The sequence below is a fragment of the Rhea pennata genome, chromosome 2, assembly GCF_028389875.1.
Source record: "Rhea pennata isolate bPtePen1 chromosome 2, bPtePen1.pri, whole genome shotgun sequence".
NCBI classification, from domain to species: domain Eukaryota; kingdom Metazoa; phylum Chordata; class Aves; order Rheiformes; family Rheidae; genus Rhea; species Rhea pennata.
Window position 1 is genome coordinate 63,201,064 of NC_084664.1, and position 26,601 is coordinate 63,227,664.

Here is a 26,601-nt window from a genome sequence, read left to right on the forward strand (position 1 = left end):
AGCCGTTGTAGTGTCATTTCAAGTTGCTAACTGTGTTCCCTTGAAGGACTAGAATAGTATGGTACCCATGAACCATGTTTCACGCTATGAAACATCTCATTGTGAGGTTTTTTTCTCTTGTTACCAAGCAACAAAAAGATTCTGTTCATTTGACAGCTTCATTCTTTTTTGTACCCTACTTGATAAATCTCTTTTCAGCAGAGAAGTCACTGTTTAAACTGCCTTGCTATTTATGGTTCCTTTGCACTGATCTTCTAGAGGATGACCTCTAGTTCTGCTGTGGTTTATTAGATAGGACTTCAGAAAATTAAGAAATGGGAGTGCAGTCTTTTAAGTTTGCTGCCACATGAGAACGATAGAGAAGAATGACCATGGTTTCCCATGGATCTGAAAGGCAGTAAGGTGCCATTTACAAAGTCTCCTATGTCAGCTGAACCACTTTACAAGATGGATCGCCAGCAGTATCGAAATCTGTTAAAGAAGATGTGCATGCCTTTTGTGAGAGGTCCTGAGGACAGACATGATTTCACCAGCTTTGAAGAGAAAGACAGTAATTCGTTTCTTAAATTCAATCCGTACACCTCTCCAGGAGAGCCGAATTACCCTTTATTCCCACACCGGGATGATATGTCTTTAGTAGATCCTTGCTCAGGTTTTGTAAGTCCAGGAGCTGATGCTGAACTGCAGCCCAACACTGGAAGAGCTATTGAATCCCTGGTGGACTACAGTGATGTGAAACCTCACCAGCGGGTCCCCATCTCAGGAAAGAGAGGTCAGGTTGCCCACAGGAGGCAGATGATTTTTCTGGAGGAAACCAGCCAGGACAGAAGATGGAACTCCAGGGCTGTGACAGCTGCTTCTATCAGGGCACGACTTGGAGGTAAAGCAAGTTACTGATTTTATTTTTAATCACAAAAAAATTCACGATGCTTAACAAATAAATAAAAATTATTTTCTGAACACCATTCCCCAAGTTTCTGAAAGAACAACCTTTTAAAATATATTTGCAATATATTGTAACAGAGCATTTTTATGATTCAATATCCCTGCTGTAACAAAGAGGAACCAGTCAGCAAATTCTTACGAGCATTTCCAGAAAAGCACATCTTTGAAACTAAGTAATGTTTCAGAAAAATCTATTTATGTAAATCAAGATGTTATATATAGGATCTATAATGAACACCTGTTTTAATGTGAACTGAAATAAGCTATTATTCCAAAGAGTCAGGGAAGCCCCTGAATTTTTCTGTATCTTTTAGTATTTCCTGACAAATAGCAATACAATTCTCATATTTAAGACCTATTCCAATATCTAGCTGATGAGAGAACAGACATCTTTTAGAGCTGCCATCATATCTTGCTCAAAGTACACATTACCTTTTTAGTTTATGTCACAGTGTTATACCTAGAATTGGGCCTGATCATTTCATGTTAGTTGCAACATTGGAATGGAAACTCTCACTGTTTTTAGTGTGCAACAAATTTAGGATCATGGTTAATATTTAAAACCATAGTCCAATGAAAAATCTGAAAGTAGAACTATCTATCCAGAGCTTCTAAAGACATACATTATCAGTAGTGAGCAGTATGCACTTTTCTAAAGATTAAGCAGATTCGAACAATTTTCATCGAGAAATGCTCTTTATGGCTAGAACAAAATTTTATGGGAGATCAGGTAACATTCTAAAGTCTCAGAGATAAGAATGTTTTTACCTAGTATATGTATAAAGAAATATAAATAAGCTCCTTACTTAATTTTACTATACAAAGATAATACTTACCAGTTAGCACAGTTAACTGTAGTTTATTCATATTATTGTCACCATTACATTTCTAAGTGCTATAAATTCAGGCAGTGGTTTTGGTTAGAACTTTTCCCTTCTAATCACTTCAAGCTTGTTAACAAGAAAAGAACCTAAGAAACCATAAAGGATAAAAAACAGAAAATCCATTAATTTCCCTCTTTCTTCTTCTTCATCCCATATCATTGTGCTTTTATTTGTCAGTTACTGTGATTTCTATTTACATATGAAATTAGACCTCAGGCATCAAGCAGAGATAGCCAGCTGTTTTTTTGCAAGCCTCTGGAAAAGTGAAGGGGAAGGAAGGTCTGAGGTATGTGATTCTATTGGACAGTTAATTTTTCCAACACACAAGCTGTGGCAGATGGAGATACTATTGAAATGAACACAGATAAAATCTAAAACTGAGTATGGCCAAGTCAGCAATCCAATTACAGTCAAGGAAGTGGTCCAAAATGGAGACAGCAGATACAAGCTCTCTGGTGACTTTCTGTTGATTTTCCAGGGGATAAAGTTCACTATGAGAGTGAAATACAACTCCACTGAAGTTGTGGGCAAAAGTCAAACTTAACTCCAGAACAAAACCTGGAAACAGATTTAATCCAGCATCAGTTCCCTAAGAGAAACTCTGCAAATGTTTTTCCAAACCTAGTTTTCATTTACACGTTTTCCTGTGGTGCTGTGGTATTAAATACAAATGTGTACACTTGGTTCCAAAAAATGCTTGAGTTTTAAGCTGCTGTTTTTAACAAGACTGCATAAACAAATTCCAGATTTCAGCAATACAATTCAGAACCCAGCTCCCAACCCACAAGCATGTGATGCAATGAAAATTGTTAATCTTTCCAGATATCAGTCCTGAAACATTCCACAGCTAAGCTGTTTGGGGAAGTTCTGCTGAAAGAGATCAGTCATGCATATTGCAAGCAAAATCTACAGTCTCTTTCTCCACTGTGTCGAGGATGAATGAAAAAAAAGAGACAGAAGCAGCTTTTTAGACAGATGAGATGAGGTGTATAAAACATCTGCAACATACAGGAGATGTTATGATCATCCAGGACTAAGTTGCACATTGAGTGTGAGGCATATCAAAGTAGGATTTCAGGATCTCCTTTCACATGACATTCCTAAGTAACTGAAGTCAATGGTGGTGCTGCCCAGTTTGTAACATAGGTTCTTAGTGGGCTAAAAGCTTTTACCTGCCCTCAGAAAGAAAAAAAAAAAAAGAAGAAGAAAAGAAAGGTTAGTCAGAGGCAACAACATATAAAGCAAGAGGAAAAAAATGTACAATTTAATTATAAAAATAATAATTCAAGGACAGTCATAATATGTTTAACTTGTAACCGTAGCAGCATATAAACAAAGTTAACTAAGAATGAAAAAATGTCCTACAGTCAGATAAAGAATACCTGTCAGTGGTAAAAAGTGCTATTAAATAATTATCCATCACACAATGAAATGTTCATAGCGTACTGCCTAATGAGCCGGTAGCTCATCCAGAAAATAATACATAAAAACCCAAAATAATCTCTTGGGAGCTGAGTGCCATTACATAAAACACAAATATGGTTTCACTAAGGATTTGATTGCTTATGGTCTATACAATCATGTATTTCACTCTGCATTAGTTTTTCACTAGCAGAGAAATCTTTGCTTATTTAACAGCTTAGTTCTTTCTCTGTTGCTTCTTTTGTCATGCATATCTTTCCAATATATTAGAAAATATCTCAAAACTATTGTTTTTATGCTTATGTAAAATCAGTTTTCATTGGGTGGTTTGTAGCTTTAATTTCTTTAAAAGCAGTAAGAGAAAAGAGAAAAAAGTAATATTGTTGATGGATTATATTTATTCTTCCCGTATATATGGAAGCAGAATAATTTACCAAAGAACTGAAGCATAAGCATCTAGAAGAGATATCTCTAAACCCTTCAATTTGTATTACCATCTCCTGCTGGACCTAGTATTCCTACTGATTTTAAAAGACAAAAGGTCAAAAATAGTGCACGCTTTTCAGGTGATAATGAGACGCAGAGAAGATTGTGAGACTGCTCATTTTTGTGAAGCCTCTGTGCATATGTTTTTATGTGGTGATATTGAGAATCTCAATTTTCACTTTAAAAATAAAAAGACATCTGACTTTAATGATTTCTGAGAAACAGCTTAAAAGTCTGAATGAGTACAACTTCAGTCTCTGGCTCAGAATTCAAAAGAAAAAAATGATGAATCCCAAAATTCATTATCCATCATTGAATCCTGCTTTGTCAGATTAGGAGACTAGCTTAAATAATAAATAATAATAAAACTGGATCTGAGAGTATCATTAAGCTTTTAGTAGCTAAAAGTGACAAAGCCACTGAGTTCCCAACTTGAACAGACCACACTATTTTCAATTTTGTGGACTGAGCAAGTCACTAGGGGCATTGAAACCTCCAGAAAGTTAACTTAAAGGAAAGGATTACTACAATTTTTATGCTGACTTCCTCCACTGAAAGCAAAAGGAGAAATAAATGTTAGAAGGTTAATCATCTCAGCAGGAGGATAGTAGTGTCAAGATAGCAAATTACAACATACAGTGGAAGAGCAGAGGTCTCTAGAAATTCATATGTACAATTATGAGAGCAAATGTAAAATTATATACATGTCCTCCTAAGGACAGTGTAGCTGACATGAGTATTTTACACATACAGCACAAGGAATAACAGTTGCAACCTTTGCCCCTTTAATAAATAAAGCAGAGGAACGGTATTTTAATGTAACTACTAGGACATATGCATATATAGGAGCATATTTTCCTCTTTACTGTAGAGAGCACTAATATATATATAACTGTTAAGCAATTACAACATTTCACAGAATCACAGAATCAGAATGGTTGAGGTTGGAAGGGACCTCTGGAGATCATCTAGTCCAACCGCCCCTGCTCAAGCAGGGTCACCTACAGCATGTTAGACAGAGTTGCATCCAGGTGGGCCTTGAATATCTCCAGAGAAGGAGATTCCACAACCTCTGTGGGCAACCTGGTCCAGTGCTCTGTCACTCTCACAGCAAAAATTCCTCCTCATGTTCAGGCAGAATTTCCTGTGTTTCAGTTTGTGCCCGTTGCCTCTTGTCCTGTCACATGGGACAACTGAAAAGAGTTTGGCCCCATCCCCCTGACACCCTCCCTTCAGATACTTATATACATTGACAAGATCGCCCCTCAGTCTTCTCTTCTCCAGGCTAAACAGGCCCACCTCTCACAGCCGTTCCTCATAGGGAAAATGCTCAAGTGCTCTAATCATCTTTGTAGCCCTATGCTGGATCCTCTCCAGGAGCTCCATGTCTCTCTTGTACTGGGGAGCCCAGAACTGGACAGAAATAAATTTTCCTAATAACAGAAAGAAATTTCAGAAATAAAACTCAATAGAAACATTCCTACATAAGTACAAGTCTTACATATTTCCAGACAGCATTTAGAGTTTATATCAGGATGAGACAATGAAGATGCAGCCAGCATGTTTTCTGAAGGTCAGTGCCTACTTATAAGATATATTCCAAAGGAAATACTTTAATTAGACAGTGATTTTGTTTGAAAATTCTTCATAGCATGAAGTTCCGTATATTCTTTGCAAGGTTCACAAAAGGATCAACTTAAAGTTATATCACACTGCACATGAAGCCCTTTTATAAAACAGGTCATGCTATTTCAATATCTACATATAGCATTACGATACTAATAATCTTAGTATCTTGTACCAAAAACTGTAATTTTCTTCTAAACTTTGTCTGAATGATTAGTTATCTGAGGCAAGAACTAACCTTGCATTCTGCATAGTGGTTTTCAAGTTTTAGTCTTTGAACTATTTTCTCCAAAGCATACCTAAAATTTCCACAAATAATCAGGAAAAACAACCTTATTATGAATTTGCTCTAAGTTGCTAAATAGAGGTCTTCATATGAATTGGAAATTTGTTAGGAAGCCTGGAAGTAAAAAGAAGGTTGAAAACAACTTGAGTAGTACATTCTGGATACTAAATAACACTTCTCAGTGTCCACAGAGAGTTGGCATGGCTATATGTCTGCCTATCCTTTTTTGCTATATCAACAATATATAACTGCTATTTATAAATGCACCTTTCCCAAAGTCACCAAAAGTATTATGCTACTTAATGACACAGCTTTTTAGATGATGCTCTTATACATATCCCTTACCTTACTTACACGATTGCTTCATGTTCCTTATCCTCATTCTCTAAAGGAACAACTTGTTTTCATTTATCCTGTTCATGTCTGTTGGTCCCCTAATAATGTTTGACCTCACTGGCCAATTTTTGCCAAATTTGACAGGGTTATAAACGGCTCAAAGATGAACTACATGCCTGCAAGTTTTTTGAAGATTCGGGTTTGGTGAGAAGAAAGGATTAAATTAATGGTCCTTTCGAGAGAGACAATATTCAGGCATTATACCATCCTTCTATTTGGCAGCAGCTAACTTGGTTACCAGCATGTGTGTACTGGCTGACATGACACTATGTGAAGTTGACTAAATCGTAGCTATATATGCTGTGATGTTATTTATCTCTTACTTTCATCTTCAATGTAATTTAATGTATTTTTGTGAAAATTTGTAGGATTTTTATGGGAAGCCCTGAGTTGTTTTCATCTAGTTCAAAACAATAAAGATTTAAACTAGATGAAAACAACAACAAATAGAAAACCCTTTCTTTCAGGTTGGAGAACTCTGGTGAAAGTTGCTCCTACTCTACCTGACCAAAAACATGTTTTTGCATTTCATGTGAATCCCAATCTCAAGGTAAGGGTCTGGTGCACTTGTGATGATGCAAAACATTTAAATCATGTCACATCCAGTCTGCTTTCCATTTAACTTGTATTTTTGCCAGTGATTACTGTAGTGTAGTGAAATCTTGGACTATGTCACATCTTCAATCAGATAAAGTGAAATAAGTACTGTATTTCAGGTAGGTATAAGATAACTATTCATATGATCAGTTTTTAATGGTGACAGTTTTTTTCTAGTTACCTTGTCTATTTAGACTATAATGGAAGACTGATACAATCAATTTCATTTAGGTGTAACAGGAGACAGAGAAAAATACAAATAGAAATATACAATAATTCTGAAAGTATGATTGAAGTTATATTACTATTTTAATATTTAGGCAAGCCCATATTTGGTATACTCATATATTTAATATTTAGACACTGCCTTATTTGGGGCAAGTCCCAAATAAATTAGTAAATAAAAAGGTATCTGTGCTTCCATAGCACAAGTCCAATGAAGTCTTTTCAACAGTGGGAATGTAATGGTATACTGCATCCTTCTACACCAAAACTATTATTCCTAGTACTTGGAGTTCTTTAAGTTGGACCACCTGAATAGCAGCAAACATCAGGCAACTCTGGGGACTGCAAAGTGCATGTCTGCTATGCCATTTTATAAGTTGCATAACAAATGGGAACTTACATGCCAGAAGAGTAGAGCAGCAAAGACATTGTACTACAGTTTTTAAACTTGTATTCAGTATATTACATTTTACTTCCCAAGTAAAATCTCCAGAGATAGATCCACTCTTGATCTCCAGGGTTGGTTAGTGAAGAACATATTTGACATTTGGATGCAAAAGAAGATTCTAAACTAGGAAAACACAGATACATTCAGTTCACCCTTTAAACAAGCAATCATAGTATAATATATGTTGATAGCAATGTTCTCTGCTATCTGTTTGATTTCCTTTAGAAATCAAACGGTCCTTCTTCTGCAAGCTGGAGAGAAGAAAAAGCAAGAAACTATGTCTACACGTCAAGTACTCAAAAGTGAGAGACCATTTCTTTTAACAGTTTTCATCTGTGTTTTACTTCATCTTTTCATCATTGTTCACTATTATGCATCTTTAGGTAGCTGTGCATGTAAGAATGCAATCTATTTTTCTACCATTCTGAACATTCGGTATTGTACACCAATTGTTTAGCCTGGGATTCATCTCATTAACTTTAGTTATCTAAAAGTTTGTGTCCAGTCTGCAAATCATCTCTACTTCCTCTATAAGCAGTGGAGAGAGACTAGGGTTTCTAGAAGGAGATTCAGTTCATCTGTCTTCAGCACCTGTCATAGGCTTGGTATGACTGGTATCTAATCTCTATTTAGAAGAGTCTTATCTCATTTAACTGTTTATTCAAGCCTAGACGAAATAAATCCCATCATCGCAATAAGCTTATTGGAAGATAAACTACTTCTTCCAATTATGGAGTGATGTCTTACATAAGCCTGTGAAACTGTACCATAGCTACTTGTTCCCCAGCAAGCAATATACAGTTCCAGACTTTTCACTTTCCTTTAAACTAGAAAATATTCACCTTTACTCTTTTTACTTTTTTCCACATCTTTCTTTGTCACTGAATTTATATTGTCTAGCTACAGTTGACACTCAGTAATTATTATATTGGAAAATTTTTCTCTTATTTCTTATTGTTGATCTAGAGCTTATGAAGAAGTTCCTTGGGATAATATTTTACCTTCCAAAATCCAGCCACCAGCATCAACAGTAGAAGTTGTTGATCCTGTTTCCCAGTATTTCACAAGAAAGAGATACAATCCTGAATCTGAAATAAGCCAAGTCAGTGAACACTTCTTGTAAACTGTTTATAAATTTTGCTAATGAAGTGTGGACTAAATTTTGTGTCGGTCATACACGCAAAGCCACAGAGATGATTTCAAAGAAAAACAGTCCCAAGTAAGCACTTAAAGTCAACAGAATGCTCCAGTAATTGCCTCAATGGCTGAATATTTTTTTCCCTTTTCCCCCCTGTAAATTGGTATAGAAGAATATGACATGCACAATACTAGAAGAGAGGACAAGCATATTGGTGAAAATTTGATTCATATGAGTGATGCTGTAATATAACAAATATAATACTGAGTTGGTTTATTTGCAATAATTATAACAATTATTTTTACTAAGCTAAAATTCAGTCCTGCATTGGATCTACATAGATGATCCTTCCCCTATGAGTTTAATCTCACTGGAGGGCTGCCACAAGAAAATCTATTAAGCCAGATTAATTAGATGGTATTGCCTTACAAGAAACATCTGATTACGATTTTAGGTTGTTGGAGGCCTCTGGGACAGATTTCAGACAAGATCTTTTACCTCTCCACAGAGACCTGTTGATTTGTGAGTTTCATTTTTTTGTGAATATCAGTGACCTCTAAGTATTTCCTTCATGAAGTCTGTGTATAGTTCTTCTCATCAGAAGAGTAACCTCAGCAGCACTCTATATAATTAGAGAAGTTAAGATATTCAGTCAATGACTGTATGAAAATGATTTTCCATCATGTTTTTCCTGTGGGAGACAAATTAGAAGAATTCTGTAAGGTTAATTATTATGTCATGACTGCATCCTCCTGTACACCTCAATAACATTTACAAACTCCAGGCCTTTTCTGCTCTCTGTGGAATCCAAAATTATCTCAGAAGGCATTTTAGATGCATTAGAGCCCAGTAAAGGGTGACAGAAGAAGTTCTGAAGGGCTGTGTTAGTGAGCCAAGTAGAGATGGGGAAGGAAAGTGGGGTCAAAGAAGGTGCAGGAGAACCAGAACTTGCCTGCTTTCCAGATTGCGAACCAGCAGGTTTGCTTGGGTAAACTCAATAGGACGGTGCACTGCTGGACAGAAACAGCAAGCAATGGGAGAGGCAAGCATCTGAGCAGGGTGGCAGGGAGATAGAGCATACTATCCTTACCATTTCTTGGATGTTACTCTTTCGGACAGAGCAAGAAGGAAATTCAAGCGCAATGTTAAATTTTCCAATATTCCCCAAACCTATGTGTGAGAAGTCCTGTAAGAAGAAAAGTGCGTTTTCAAAGAAACTTTCTTAAACAAACCTAGGAAATTGACTGAAGCCCAGTACCTGGGGATGGGGGTTAAAAGGTGAGACTACCTACTGAACTGGGTCATTTAGCATGTATGCCAACCTAATCATTTATCACGGTCTTCTACCACAATTCAAATGAGCATTCATCATTCCAAGAGCAAAACTTTGGCTTTTTCACCACCTCTCTTTTGGGACCTCATAAATATTCCATCAGAATATTCTGTCTGGCAAAAAAAGGTGATTGATTTATTTTGTCTTCAACAGCGTAAGCCCAAGCTCTCGAACCTGTCATATCCCTTCCTATACGTGAGTACAATCTCCTTGGGTCTTTTGTACATTCTACATTTTTGATTTAGCCCAAGCAGCCCATCTGTCCCATTTTCTATAGCATGAGTTGTACATGGACTTTAGGATCTATTCTTAAGGTCTTTTCTGGTGCTAAGGGAGGGGGAGTTTTGAGTCTCCTCTGCTTGTGGATAACTGCTTTCTGCTCATATGTACTAGAGATGCCATTTGTTATGGGCTGCAAGTTCAGCAGGTGTTTGTTTTCATCTTGGGACATGGCAGGCTAGCAGGGCAGTTCATCTCCATGTTTTTTCTTGTGGACCATTTTAATAAATAACTAGAATTTTGGAGCACGCAGTATGTGGTTCAGCTGCCTTCACCAGCTGTGTTATGAATAATGTATGTATTTGATTTCCTTTCTATCCAAACAGTGGCTGTATTGGTGCAGTAAATTTTGAAGATGTTGACAATACCAACGTGGACTTACTCACACTTGCTCATGTGCGAACTTCAAAGCCTCGTTACACAAGCTCTGCACAGTATGTTTTCTTTATTAGTATGATTTTGAGTTATAGTTACTTGTGAAACAGGAAAAAAGCCTCTAGTATCTGGTCTTGTGCCACATTAAAAAGTCAGGAGGAATGCTCCTTGTTCTTTTGAGTAACTTGAATGAAGTTCTGTTAACAAAAGAAGCACAGCGGGTCTTCAGGTCCTCCAAAGATTGAACATGAAGAGTCCTGCTTTTCAATAACTGAGTAAACAATAAATGGCTTACAGTGGTCACTGCCTACAGTGGTTAGTGTAGGTCTATATAGATCTAAGGGACCATTCTGCCTAGATGTACAAAATTAGTCAAGCTAGTTGATAATACAAAATGAACAGAGAGATCTCTACTGAGATGACAATATAATAGATTTTATCCATCTATTTGTGTTACGATAAACCAACATGCAGCCTGTTCTGGCTAAGTATGAGCTTGCAATACAATGTAGATGTGTCTGTAACACATCAGTGTTACAGCTTCAGGGAAATTATGCTCCTAACACTATGCACTGTGTTTTTCAATTAGAAATTATGATTAGTTTTTTCTTTCATTTTTCAGAAATTCAAAACTTTTTCAGATTTCTTTTTTCTCTCTCCCTCCCTTTTAATTCACAAAACTTACCTGACATTTTGCAAAATGGCTTTCCAGGAAATACCTTTGTCAGAGGAACAGGCTGGCAGTAATCTAAATGAAACTTATATGTTCATATATCCTTCTCTAAGCACCATTTTGTAGATACTGAGGATGGTGTTTCAGGATCCTAGAGTTTCACTATGATCCAAGTGACCTGGACATCCATCTAGTACTGAATGGACATAGTAGACCAACAATAATTGACTGTCAGACCAGAAGCTACCCTGAGCATGCACATCCTGGGAAGTATAGTCTCTCTGTGATAGCGCCAGTGGAATACACTGTCATCTTTGTGTAATGAATTCTTCATGATCAACAAGCTCTGACATAGGCTGGGAAACAGAAATCAGAGTATATTCTCCTTTCTGCTATTAACCTTTCTAGTCTAATTGCACAAACAAGGTTTAAAGATTGAGCAGGCACTTTGCACTTTTTCCACTCTAAAACAGTTGTGTGGGAAGCTAATCTGAGCACATCTGCTAGATCATACCCCAAAACATCTGATTTGTGTTTCTTAATAAGGTTGAAATTGTCTAACAGGCATTTCTATAAATGCCCAGCAGCAGGAATAGAAGATTTACCTCTGAATGTCGCTGGTGTAGGCTTGGTGGAAGTTCTGGGGATGACAGCTGCACTTAAATTCTTTACTGGTGTTCTCAGGGATTGAATTAAGTGAGTGTTCATCACTTTTGAAAACAATGTCTGTTAAAAATACCCAACTATGCATTCCCTTGATGAAATTTAATTTTGCACAGGGATATGCATAATACGCAGAAAATTTGAGAGTAGTAATAGTAAATCTGGATGTTTGTTTTTATTATTTTATATAGTAAACTGTTAAAGATTAAGCTTGTTAGTTTAAAAAAGAACATACTGACAATAAGCATAATGGGATAAAATTAATGTAAGAATGGAATAACTTTGGAGAATAGTTTAGCAACTTGTGTGCTGCATCATTCTGCAAAAGCAAGCTACATGGTTGGGTATCAGTATTTTCATGTGACATGCATAAAGCACCATTAATATAGTCAAGCTATATCTAACACTTTTAAACAATATCGTCCGCTTACAAATTCCTTGCCAAATTCAGAGCAAGTAACTTTTCAACTTTTCTAAGTATCACTGATTCAGAGCTTTACCTTATTGAAAGAGCAGCTTCTGTCTTTTGGTGTGCAGTTGCCTTAAAAAAGATTGAATCATAAATTAGCTTATACCTTTCAATTATTATATTATATTCAAGGCTTAACAGCCTTGGACCCAGTAATTTCTACTAATGCCATTCTGAAGAGTCCTTACTTCCAGAAGACTGTTCATGTTTACAAAGTATGACATACTCTCATAGTTGAGGCACATCTTGTGCTTTAGTATTAATGAATAGGCATGTTGAGTCAAAAAGCAAATGCCATTCTTCAGTGGGATAATACAGCTTGAATACTGTAATGCTGAAAATGTGATTTTTAACTTTAGCCACTAGATGTCCTTTGAGTTTGCAAAAGTTCCTTGAATGCCATTACTTCTACTTAGATCATAAACTTCAAAATTCAAAGGTCAACATTTTAAGCCTCTAAGACTTCCCAAAGTTGTCATTAGCAGGTTGAGATGCTAAGAAGCATTTATTTTCAAGCTTTGGAGAGCATGTCTGAAAGTGGTAAAACAAAAGAGGCAAGAGCCTGTTTTATTTACCTTATCAGATTATTAGATTTTTCTCTTTGCATAGACCTTTCCATTCTGTTTTCAGTGCTCTTGGGAAGTCCAGATTTGTGAGGAAACTACAGAAGAGATATTTTGCTGGGGAAAGCAAGGGGGGAGAAGCTGTAAAAATATTTCCCTCTCTGTTCTGAACAAAGTGCAGGATGCTGGGCCTTGCTCACATATGGCAGAGTATGTGCTAAACATTTCCAGTTGCTAGGAGCTGGCATGGAGGTGGCTAGAATTTCTGAGCTACAGCTTAGGTCTATCCACTTCTGTTTCTGTTACTGGTTTTGGGGAGAAAGGATATCTTTTTACATATGCTGCCACGCTTGTGGGGAACAGCGCATCACTCTTCAAACAGCCCTATTCATTAGAGAATTAGATTCACAGGCAAAGTAAGTTGCTGTGCATTGTAAAATGATTGACTTTGACCCATATTACTGCAATTAAACCTATTAATACTAAGCTTTTATGTATATTATGCACCATTCTGTTTGATGTTACATCCTGTGTAACACAGGTCGTCTGAGTTCTCACAGTTTTCATCTAACTTCTGCTTAAATTAGAGCAAAAATATTAGAAAGAGGTTTTTGAGAAATCCACTTTGAAAAATAAAGCATACATAGGAGATTTCTCCTATGTATGTATAATATACATACATAGGAGATTTCTCCTATGTAGGTATAGTATACAACAGAGATTTCTGAGTTTGTAGGGAAGTTAGCAGAGCTGTTAAGCCTTAGTTCTGCCATGTCATACTTCTGTTGCTGTAGAGCTTTGAGGGACAGAAGCTAACGTGTGCACAGTGCTGTAAACAGACAAACAGCTTGTCTGGAGCTAGTTGCTGTGTTTAGTATCATTGTGGCTTTATGTATTTGAGCACCAGCTTCCATATCACCTCCTCCAGTGTTTACCATGTCCTTTTCCTGATTTTTAGCGAGTGGGACTATGGGTTTCACTGATTGCTAACAACCAGGAGAGCAAGAGCTCTGAGACCTAAAATATTCTGACATTTTGGAAACTCCTAACATCTCGGAAAGAACTCTGAAAAATTCTACTGAACCCTTATTAAAGTATATCTATTCTCTGTGCCTGTCAGACATCAAGATTGCTATGATTTTAAGCAAAAGAAAGGAAAAAGTTAGAAAGGAGACATAAAAATGATTCTTTTTTTTTTTCCTCTCACTCTCTTTGTGTGTTTGATAGTAGTTGTAGACAGATCCACAAAGGTATTAAGTTTCCTAAACTCCCACCAAAATCTTTGAGAAGTGAGAGATGTCATTTGGATTTAGAAGCCTAACTATGCTTTGCAAATCTATAAAATGTAAAAATCTCTCTGCAGATAGTCACTTTCACTCTTTCATGGAGTATCATCAGTTGCACTTCCTGTCTTTAGCACTTGGGTAGCACCATCAGCTCTCAGGCAGTACTCTGGAGGGAGACACTTTTCTTCCCCAGACCAAGCAAGAAAGTGGTTACCAGTCAAATTATTAGCAAAGCTGAAACTAGCTGAGGAGTCATCTGTCATATAACTTTTCAGAGACAAACAGGAAGAGTGGTGAACCTGGGCATGTTTTGTATGTTACCCTTGTGCCCACCCTCTCTTCCTTTTGGCAGAACAGGAAACCATCTTCTGTTTTTCTTTTTCTTTCTTTCTTTTTTTTTTTAAGGAATTAGAAAAAAAAGATAAAAGTCATGACTTATGCTGCAGTGGAGCCTAAAAGCTCCTAATGTAAGATCAGCCTAGTGAACAAGGTGCAGCACACCAGATGAAGTGCTTACTGTGTAGTTTGGAAGCTTTACAGGTGAGAATCCAGATGCAGTGGGATTAAATGACTCACCAAATACCCTTGGGAATCTATATTGAAGTCAGGAGTGAAACTCCATATATCCTGAGTCCCAGCCTGTGCCTTTTTTACCAAACTGTAATTTACAAAACTCTAACTCTAAACTTTAGACTATTGAATTTGTGCTTTGTTTAAACTTAGTTAAAAAAAAAGATGCCTTTTAAATCCAAAATTAGCACAAATTGTTGGCTGTAGTTCTAAAAGTTAGTGTGAGATAGATGTGAAAACTTAGGGATAGAAGCTATCTTGTAAACTTTCCATTTTTCCTCTGAGGCTCAGACACAGAATGGTTGTGGGAAAGCTGTGCCATAAGTGCTGTGACTCAGCTACAGGTGCTAAATTTATGATCTGAACTTATTATTAATTACAGTTATGTTTGTGATCTGGTAGCTGCCTGATGTGGCCAGTGTGTGTTTCCATGAGGGAACTGTGGAAATTCTTTTCTCCAGTCAGACTATTCATCTTCCCACCTGACCAAAGATCCTGCATGCTGATTCGGTTCCTCTCATTCTTGTCCAGGCATTCGTTAAAGCCTATCTTAGGAGAAAGTGATTGGTGACATAATCTATGGAGTTCTGTTCCAGCCCTGGAATATGGCATCATTCTAAATATCTTTGGTTTGTATATTCATGCGTATACTTGCTTTAGAATGAACTTATTTATTCCCTTCTTTCATCTTGGTTATGTTGCAACATATGCCTAAGAGCTAGAGTCCTGTAGCATTTCTTTGCCAAGGATGATATATAAGCCTTTAAAAAAACAAGGCAGTCAGAAAATTAGAGAGTTGTGAAAGAGCACTCTGAATATATTTTTAAGGCTGTTCTACTCTAATATTATTTTTTTCACCAAAAATGTTATATAAAGCATATCATAATCTCATTTTACAGCTCAGCGCTCCATCCACTGGATTACATTGTCACAGCACAGGAGTTGCAGGCCTGAATCTTTTCTTTTCATGCCATAAACTAGCCAGCTTCCAAATTGAATACTTTGTTGCTTTTGTGTATTTTCATTGAATGTTGCTTGTGTACTTTTGTTAAATGTACTGGCCAACATGCGTCCAACCATGCACACTTTTTGTTGCTGTTGTATATTTAATTCATCTTTTTTGTCTTGGCTTCTTTTTCTAGTTTGTTTTCTTCCTCTCGTCTCCTCTTGTCTTGTCTACTAAACTCCATCCTTGTATTTGCTTTTCTTGTCACCCATGAAGTATAAATCCCATTGGAATCAATGAGGTGAACACATTTGCTTAAAAGATTTCCTGAAAAGGGTGGGAATTGAGGATGTGTTAGTATACTTTGTAGAACTGAGACCTTTGTTATTTGTTTTAGAAAATTCTGAAATAATTATTTGTGTTTTTTGTTTTCCTTGCCTATTATTTTGCTTCTTTCTTGCTTATTGGATTATTAATTATCTGATTATGATATTTATCTGTTGAAGATGAACTGGCTTTATATGTCTTATAGCTGACCATATACCAGATATGGAAGCAACTGAGCTAAAGAGTGTGTTATGAGCAATGGGCTAAGTTTTCAAAAATAGCTCAGCAACCACATTTGAACACCAGAATTCTCAAAGAACTCACATCCTGGGTACAATGCTGATTGCTAAGCTCCTGCAAAAATCTAGCAAGCATCACAACAAAGCTTTTAGATACTGAGAACTTTTAAAAATCTGTGTACTGCTTCTTCAACCCAAGTGTGTATCAAAGAAGAGGAGGAAAGTCAGAATTCTGAGGTAACATTGAATTATACATATTTTCAGCTCCCTTGGGCAAGTTGCCCAGAATAGGAAACTTTGCAAACCAGCTGCACTAGCTTCCAAGAAGGCTCAGGTTGCTAAATTCTGTGGGTGCTTTTGAGAGACTCTCTGTTTTTAATCTGTGAAAATAAGTAGTGACCTAAATCATTCTTTCTTGATATTAACAACTACTCTTAAAAAAACTCTCTGTTATTCAGAAATGCATTTTGAGCCCAATAATTTTGAAAACCATACAGAAACTGTTTCTTCTTCATCATATGGATTCCCAACACAACCACCCGCTGCCCTCTTTTTTTAAAACATCTTTATCAGTGTGTAATTTTGTATAATAATTCTCTTCCACCTCTTAGCCACCAGCTTTTTCCTTTAGTTGACCTCTTCCCCAATTAGCTGCTGAAACAAGGCTATGCTCTATGTGGTATTTTAGTTCTGCAGGTGTTTTAAGGGTCAATGGAAAAAAAAAAAGCCTCCCACGCGGGTGATGGGGATTTCCTCTGTAGCATTCATGGGCAGGGCTCTGGTAAATGCTTGGTTTGACAGACACAAATAACTTTCTTTCCTTCTTGGCATTGCTAGAACTCCCTTACACCCTCAGTGTATACATTTAGTATTGTAATAGTATAGTACACTTAATGCATTCCAACATACACAGTTGGACATACTGATCAAATTACAGATGTCTTGTATTCTTCTCTTCTGCATGTCTCTTGTATTATAGCACAGCAACTTCCTGATTTCTCACTGATGCTTACTGTAACCTCTTGAAATTTAACAGGAGCAGTTAGGACAGAGTTTATGTTTTCTTGTTCCACAGTACAGGGCTCTGCCTCCTGAATTAAATAAAAATCCCTGGCAGTCATTAATATAGACTTACTACTCATAATCCATAAACTCACATAATATTCAGTAGATGGCAGTGGTACACATACATATGCATTCTAACTTAAAGTGAAGCCTCACCTAGTTCTTTACCATTTACGATAATGCTGTGGTAAGGTAGATTATGACATTCGTTTTCCAGAGATGAAGAGGCTGAAGTGACTTGTCCAAGGCATGTTAGAGAGAATAGGATCTGACCAAAATCCATCTCTGCAAGCATTTCTGATTGAAATAGTAACTTTATACATACAGTTTCCAGGAAGAAAAAGTCCTGAATGTTTCAAATCCCGCAGTTCTTGCACAAAGATGTTCTCTGAAACTGTCCTTTACTCTTGGTTTCCCAAGTACATTGAGCAAAATTCTACTATCACACCAGTGTATCTGTAGTGACTTCAATCATATTTCTTCAGTATACAGTCAGCCTCCAACTGACTTTGTGTATGCCTCCCTTAATCATCTTCAAGTTACCACAGAAACCTCACAGGCCACAATTAGCTGGTGAAGACCCTCTTTTGCCTTGCACATTGAATAGTCATTTACATGGGCTGCATAAGAGCTTTCCCATAATGTATCTTTTCTTCAGAATCTGACAGCTTGTCTGCCATCTATCTGTTTTTAGTAATTTCCCAGTTTGAGTCATGGGGGAGGATGCTGAAATAGCCCACTCTGACATTTTCCAAATGAAGATTTTATCACTTGAATTGATTTTTTGTTTCAGAAAGATTAACTTATAGTAAAGAGGGGAGTGAAAAAGTAGAAATAAAATAAAGCTGTTTAAAATTGTAGAAACAAAATGTTCCAATTGAACCTAGTCCAAAATATTTCTGGGGAATTACATTTTGATGTTTTTGACCTTTTAGAAATTCCAAATCCATTTGGGAATATCCCTACCCTGCTCTGATGCCCGAGAGAGAAGAGTATGAAATACAGCCCAAAACACTTTGTTCAAAAATCCTGTTGGTCCTATTCTTCACACTGCACAGAGTATCTTGATTTGACTTCACAGTGTTTCTCAAGTACTTTTTTCCCAACACAAGAGATTTTATGGATTGTGTTTCCTGACACAGGATCATGTCTGAGGCATTTGAACTTCATGTTATTCTACTTGGCACATGGGATCATGGAACAGAAGAAGAGCCACAAATACATGACACACAGGTCTACCTGGAAGGGAATTTGAGGTGGAAGCCAGTTGTGTCTCTTCTGTACTGTGAGTGAGACGTGAGAGGCCTGTTTTGTAATTACACAAACAAGAACTAGTAGATGGCTTTATGACTGGTAGTTTAGTTCTTTGGGTGATACACAATAGTGTGTCTAAGAACAAGTAAGATGTTAGGAACTCTTACTTTTTTTAAGTGCAAGCCTGCAAGGTTGCATTCACTAGAGGGAATTTTTGCACAAAGAACTTGCATACTTAAGTCGCTCAAGCTTAAGTGCTAGATACAAGGTTTTCAAGAAATACAAATTATCTGGAGGGTCTTGAATTTGCTCCCGTGAAGACTATGAGATGGAACTTAGGTGGGAAACCTGAGCATCAAACACTGTAGGAGCAACCTTAGAGCATTGCTCCCAGCTGCTGTTACAGAACAGTAGGCTTCTCCTTTGGGTCCTGTGTAGTAGGTGGATGTCTTGGGTATCCTGAGGCACCTCATATGGCTCTAACTGCCCATATAGGTGGCCAACTAGGTTAAGTCCACACTGATTTTTCTAAACACTACCAAGGAATAAAAATCTTCAAAGACATCCCAAGGGAGACATGCAAAGAACAGACACAACAAAACGGGGGCACTCAGAATCACTACATTCCACCTGAAATCTCAGAGCTTGCATAGATTCAACTGTTAACACTGTGTGTTTCTTACTGTTGGGATTAAGAGCTGTTAGTATGATAACAAGGAAGTGTATGAACAAGAGAGATGTCATGGTTACAGAAAGAAAGCTTGATGACGACAGCTATAACCACAGAAGAGTTTTGTATATTGCCCAGTGGTAGCCTGGCACTTGCTTGTTTTTTTCAGCAGCAACAACTTGGTTTAGCAGCTCCTCAGAGAAAACACACTAGAGCTAGACAGCATGATCCAAAAACAAAAAACCAAAGGGGTATTTTTTTTAACCTCAGTTTCTTCTGCTTTATCACATACATAACCACAGCACATTTTTGCATCTTCTTTGCAGGTTCCCAGGAGAGCAGCTGCTTTAGTGTAATGTAAGCTTTCTTACTATCCTGGTACTTTCAGCTTCTCTCTTCATATCTCTCTTCTCTTTCAGGGCAACATCCTTTCAACATGTTATGAAGTTACCAACTTCTATGAATACTTTTTAACAGACAAGCTAGAACAAATCTGCATCTTGGGCCATCTCTCAAGCTTGTTTTTGTTTTTCTGGGTCAAGTTTGGTCATTTCTGATGCTTTTCTCTTCAGGAAAAATATACTAACAAAAAGAATTAATTATTACTAGGAGTGCCAAGACGCTAGTTTTGCAAATTTTAAAGGTCAGAAGATTTTATCAATCAGACGCCTTGCAGTGCCTTACAGTATTTGGATATCTCCACAGTTGTACATTTACGTTAGGTAACTCCAAATATGTATATGAAATGTTGCAAGTTATTATGAAGTTTATTGTTTTGATCTCCTCCTCTTCTCTGAGACAGTCATACAATTCCGAGGAAATTAATTTCTCTATTATGTATGAAAGATGTATGTAGGGCAGTAAAACTGTTCACAGTTTGATTAATTCTTTCAAAGAGATACCACATTTTCAGATTTGGCTGAATGTATGTGCTTATATTCAGATGCACCCAATGTCCTTGTGTTTGCATGCCTCAGTTGAATCTCTGTGTATGCAAATGGCAATTTTTATATAGAGTTACCTCATCTGTAGCTAACCTGACAATTGTCTATATTTGCATGAAAAGGCAACTTTGCCTGCAAGCCATTTTCAACAGTTCTGAAAACATGTTCCTTTGCTGCACCAGATCCTCAGGCCTACCTGTAACTGCTTCATGGTTGCTGTTAAGACACAGAGAAGATCTGTTACTTGCTCAGCCAACTACTTGGGGATTCCCTATGAGTAACAGCTTCCCAAGTGCCACAGAACTGTTGCTCTCACAAAACTCCAAGAGAATACAGCAGTGTATGAATATATGGGTATATATTGAATATACGAATATTCAGTAAATATGTGAGTAGTGCAAGGTTACTCTAAAATAACACAAAGAACTAGAAGAGCCTGCTACTAGCTATGAGTATGTGGACAACAACATATACTATACTACTTGTGTGCCTGTGGCAAGAATAGTTCACCTACAGTCCTTTATGTTTATAACTGTGGATTACATATAATAGAGGTAGGTACAGCATTTGGTCATTAGCTCTAATACTCTGGTGAGGAATTTCAGGGCCAAATTTCCTAGTACACAGATCAAAGAATTCTCTGATAAACGACACCTCCCATGTGTCTCCAGTTTTTGCATCCTATGCTGATGTAGTTGTGGAGAAACAGCTCTTCAGCTGTACTGAAATTCTTTATGCTCTCTTATAACTAAAGGAACTGTTCATTTTCACCCAAAGTATATGGCAACCAAAAATGCCTCAGAGACATGATTTTAAAGTGGGCACTGTTATCATTCATGCAGTCTGCAAATCCACAAAAGAGTGACATAGGCAAGGTTCATGATCCCAACTACTTAGCTGATTCAATAGATGAAACAGCTTGTCATGAGCACTTACCCCCAAGTGTATGGGCAGTCTGGACATATGTATAATTCAGCGGTGTCCTATTTTGAGCTGTCAGTGTAGAGCAGTACTGATGAAGCTCTCTGAAGGCCTTTGTGCTGGAAAAAGCTGCCATATTGGAGGTTTAGTTTGTTTTAGTTTTAATCTTCATGAATTCTCTCTCTGAATTCATCCTACTATGTTTTCTTTTGATCTTTTTTTTTTAATTTGCTACATCTCTGCTTCATCTTCCAGCAACTACTTGTAAAATCTTCAGTGTGTTACCTCAGATAAGTAGAATTTTTTACTCACTGTCTCTGAGGAACTCTTATTTTTTGAATTTCACATTAAATCTTAGCCTTGGAATTAACAACAGGGTTAAAGGAGCACACATACTGTCTCAGTCCAATGCTGCAAACTAGTATTTAAGTTGATACATTTAAGCAGTGTTGATAGTATGTTTGTCAGGTAAATTTATTCCTAGAATATTCTAGGTGAAATTTGGAGAATTTTTGAATTATTTGGGAAACCACTTGTGTTTAGGCTACAAAAAACCTTTTGGCCTAAAGCCTGTTACCTGAATTCCTTGTTTGAATATGGAACCTAAATATCAACTAAATCTGTAACACATTTTTTAAGACTATTTCCTTGAATGTTTTTTGTGACCTCATTTTTTTCTTTGAGATGAAATGTCACTCTCGATCATGCATATCATACAGATATTCTAATACCTCAAACATCTTGTAAAAAAAAAAAAGAAATGAAAAGTCATTGAGGACATCACTTTTGCCATGTCTAACCAACAATTCTGAGTCAGATCATCAGGTAAATCACCATAAAGCTGCTTCACTGATACAAAAGAAGCTATGCCAATTTACATGTTCTAAGGATAATTCATTACATTATGATGATTTTTTACTGTCTATTCCCTATCCATCTTGGATATGGAAACACTAACTATTTTATAACTTATCTGTAAGTCATATTTCAAGTCTGTATTCATTTAATATACTGTTTCTTGCTCTCTCCCCTTTAACTTTTTCCTCTAGCACTCCAAATATCCCTGGGTACACTGGCAAGGTTCATTGGACAGCAACCCACCCGGCAAATTCTAATCTTCCATCAACATCCCCATCAATAATTGCACGAATGCATGGGTAAGTATGAGGTATATTTCTCAGCTTGTTCAGAAAGATTACAGGGAAAATCCTAATTGCATTTATATAGTTAAAAGAACAATTAAATATTAAGCATGACATTTTCTTGGCTTAAAAGATAAAGAGCACTGGGCATTAGATACCTGCACATAATCTTCATGGTAAATCAGCTTGTGATTTTAGGATTTTTCTGGAACTTCCTATTAAATTATAATTTATAAAATACAGATTATTTCTACATTTGATAAATCTCTTCTCTAGACATCGTGGCAAAATCATGGCTTAAGTGATCATGTTTTTATTTTTGATTGATCCGTATGTATTTTGAAAGAAACACACGTATGCCAAAGTTAAAACAAAGAAAACTGTATGGTATTCCAAAATGGTGTTGTCAAACCCTTGTGAAATGAATAGTTGCTATATAGAAAATAGATATTAAAATGAGGTGGATTTACTCAGAAGGCAGTGAGAAGGGAAAGCATGCCGAGCCCGCACACTGATGCAGGCCCTGTGAGCAGGAAATCATAGCCCCTCATCACTATTATGGCTACCTCAGGAACTGATTTAATGATCATTATTCTCTCATGCTTTTACACAGAAGAAGTTAAAACTACAGGTCACATTTTTAAGGTATTTATGTGTCCTGTTGATTTCAAAAGAACTGGACACTTTGGGACAGCTGAAAAGACATTTTTCTTTTGTTACTGCATAGAACTTCTGATATGGGCACAGCTCTAACCCAGCCTTTCTTCCAGTAGCTTGAGAGTAGCTTAACAACTACTTGTTTCTCCTCTCTCCTTTATGATTTTGTACTTTCTATTTAGATTCTGATTTCTTATTTTTTTCAGAGCGATCTAGGACACTATGTCCTGAGACATTTATCTTCCATTAAATTGTCTAATTGGCATTAGGATTCTGTTCACAACGCATCCCACTTGTTTTTCAACGCTACCAATGAAGGGTGTCCAGAAAAGACTTGAGAAACTTTAGGGAACTGCCTGGCTTTTAAAGAATTCACCCTATCAGAGTGTTTCATCATTGAGCAAAATCCATATCTGCTATCCACGATCCTTTTACCTCTGCTCTTTTTCTCTTGTGGTTATACTTAGAAAAGAGGTTTTTCACCTCTAGTTGTAGTTTGCTGGTGACACGGAATGAAAATACACAACAGGGTTTTGAGGTACTATAGGCTGATAAGCTGAACTCAGAGAAGCCTGATGCAGACTAACTTGCATCTAAATGTCACAGACAAAGAAAAAAACCAAGTGTATCTTAGCAGAGATCACTAGCAGCCTTCAGACAGATAAAAGATCAAGAGCAAAAAGGTGTGATCTAAGAAAGGAAAACACATCTGTTACTTCCTTTTACTTTCTACAAGCATTAGTGTGGGTGTAGTTTGCAGTGGATGAATTTTCTTAATTTTGTAGTGGATAGTAAGAATAGAGGGGTGTTGTGTGCTAATGGAGACTTTCTAGAACCTCTACAGAATTCTCTGAGTTGTTTTGAAGAAGGATGTATAGGAAATAGGTAGAGAGTATAATCACACCCAAATATTGTAGACCAGATTTTACCACCTTTTTTCTTGGTTGAGCAATACCCTGAGAGTAGGACCACTGATTTTCAGGTTGTAACAGTCCTATTTTACTTTCACTGGGACTACTTATGGAATAATACAGTAATCACTGGATTAGGATTGAGGGTCATTGCCCTTTATGAAACTGCTATGTATAAATATTATGGGTGCTGGGAATTTCCCTCCACAGTAATTAGTGATGCCTGTAAAGGAGAGGTATTAATACTTGATTCCTCCCCTTTGTCCAATCAATGAAAAGCATCCTGCTTATTTCAACAGTCACAGATTGAGCTAGTCTGTAGCAGCAGGGTGAAGAGAACAGAGTTTATTCCTTGAATTTGGAGTCAGACTACTCAAACTCACCTGCACGTGCTTTTCACATGGGAAACTCATTGTTTATAAAATGGTGAACCATTTTGATCATTCTCAAGCTATGATTGTAATAATTTCTTAAAAAGTAGCAAGTGGTTCTGTCTGGTGGGTATTTTTAAAGCTGCTTCATTTGACATGTTACATAGAATCATAGAATGGTAGGGTTGGAAGGATCCTCTGGAGATCATCTAGTCCAACCCTCAGCATAGCCCCATATGGGGATTGAACCCACAACCTTGGCATTAGTAGCACCATACACCAACCAACTGAGCTAAACCTGTCCCCATATGTCCAGTCTTCTGAAGACAATTATGGATATCAGATGGAATCTCTACTCTATTGCTGACATAGTCTAATAAATGTTCCTGTCAAAAGTATCAGCAGCATTAAACAGACCAGGTAGCACTCAAGCACTTCTGCCTTGTGTTTCAATTGCGTGGCGTTTCAACAATATGTGGAGCAAAATCCTTTATATCTATTATAAGCACTCTAAAATTAACAGGATTGTATAGGATTTAGAACACCAAACATATGGTTTCTTCATCTTTGACTATGAATAGTATTTTTGTAAGTTAAGCTTTGTTGATGTATTTTTATTGTATTTGTATTACTAGGTAATCCCAAGGTAAGGTCAGAAAATTTCAAAGTTCTTTAGTGCAATTACATTCTGGCAGTACTGTTTAGCTTTTACACAGGACAGAATGTTTTATGTTTTGTTTTATATTTTGTTTTGTTTTTAAATGAATTGTCCATTAGTACCCAAAAAATGCAAATCTGTTTTAACCACCAGTTGTATAAAAATGTCCTGGCCTCACAATGGTTAATTTAGTTTGATTTTAGCGACAAAAGTGGTACGCTTTCAGTAAGTTGTTGCGGAGACTTTCAGATACCTGGGAGATTCCAAGAGGGATCATAAGGACAAAAGAAAATTATTCTGATTGGAGGCTGAATGAACACAAGATACTGTGATCAGTTCTGTGTCAGCCCTGCTTTGAATGAGTGGTTTTGCAGCTGAGGGGCTACACTGAGGCTGTAGGTATAAGATTATTTATAATGCCTCTTCCTGTAAAAATTAAAAGAGCATATCAGAAGACTAGCATAACTTGCTCCCTCCTAGACCGCCCGCCACATACTTTCTAACCCTCATCCCAGTATTCTGCACCACAGGGACAGGGTATCTGGAGCTGGCATTGCTTATACTATAGTGCCGATGAAGTGTTTTTTCTAGGCCTGAAAGCCAAACCTCCAGTGTCACAAGAGTTTGCCCTCCCAGCACCATGGTGCCTTGTGTGCCTGAACATACTCAGCATTCTCATGGCAGTTTTCCACAGACAGTGTGCAGGTTGATTGTGAAGGAACCGTGTGTTTGTCCAAGAAAGGTTGGAAGGAGACGAGAGCAGAACATACCTTTCTTACAGCTGTTGTAGAGATTTGGCTTTCGGCATGTTAGATATATCAAGACTAAGATTTAAAGCTTTTATAAAGAATGGGCATAACTGTTTATGAAGAATGCAGTGAAGGGGAAGAAAGGGTGGATGTTTAGCAGTAAAATAATATAATTTCAAAGTCTTTTTTTTTCTGCTTTTTTTTTTTTTAACTGCAGATACATAGCAAAACATGGACGCTCATCTCAATATAATCACCAGGGTCCTTTCTCCCAAATGCTTACTCCAGTTAGTCCTCAGAATGCTTTCAACAAGGTACAACAACAAACCATTAAAGTTTAAGAAGTGTCAGACCTCTTTACCTGTTTAACTAAGAGCCTCAGTGTCTGAGAGTGAGGAGGAAGGAAATGTGTGAAGATGTGTGGATATTTTAAATACGTAACAAAAATAAAATAACACAGAACTGGGTGGATTTGGTAGTCCTTATTACATTATTCTTGTATTTCTAGCATTGATAGTTAAAACCTTATTAAAAACAAGAGGAGTCTTAAGTCAAAGGCTAGAAACTTGCTCTCAGTACCGATTTGTCATGGTGACCAAGATGATAGAAAATGATCCTATAGGAATTCTATCAGTTGACATATACATATATAATATACGTGTGCAAACACATCCACACGCACATACATAAATGTATTGTTAACTAAGAAATCATTACAGAGCAACAGTGCTTCTCATCAGCTGTCCTGTGTGGCTTGCAAAGACAGTTAAGTGTCACAGAGTGAGATTTTGAAGTCTGCCGGTGCTGGATGTCTGTGCAGTAGTAAATAAAAAGAGCCAGGTTATGTTCTGTGGTCTGGAGCTTACCTGACGCTATGTGACTTGCATCCATGCTCTAACTCTGTTGGAAACAGTTGAATATGGAGGACCAAGAGCCAATACTCAAGCCTGCGTCTTAGCACTGTTAAATTTTCTGGTGTTAGTGCAGACAGTATGAGAAAGTTGCGTCCCTGGAAGAGAGAAGACCAAATGTGACTTTACGTTCAGGGAGATCTAGTCTGCTCTATGGGCCAAAATAGTCCAA

General features: G+C 37.1%; 1 protein-coding gene across 1 annotated transcript; it reads left to right on the forward strand.

Moving 5' to 3' along the window:
• The first annotated feature begins 365 nt into the window (after positions 1–365).
• On the forward strand, positions 366–25,859 carry SPMIP7 (sperm microtubule inner protein 7). Its single transcript, XM_062568494.1, is given in 10 exon segments — positions 366–395; positions 397–880; positions 6,513–6,595; positions 7,541–7,617; positions 8,282–8,417; positions 8,908–8,975; positions 9,940–9,981; positions 10,392–10,499; positions 22,080–22,187; positions 25,736–25,859. Coding segments are annotated over 10 exon segments (1,260 nt in total).
• Positions 25,860–26,601: the final 742 nt, after the last annotated feature.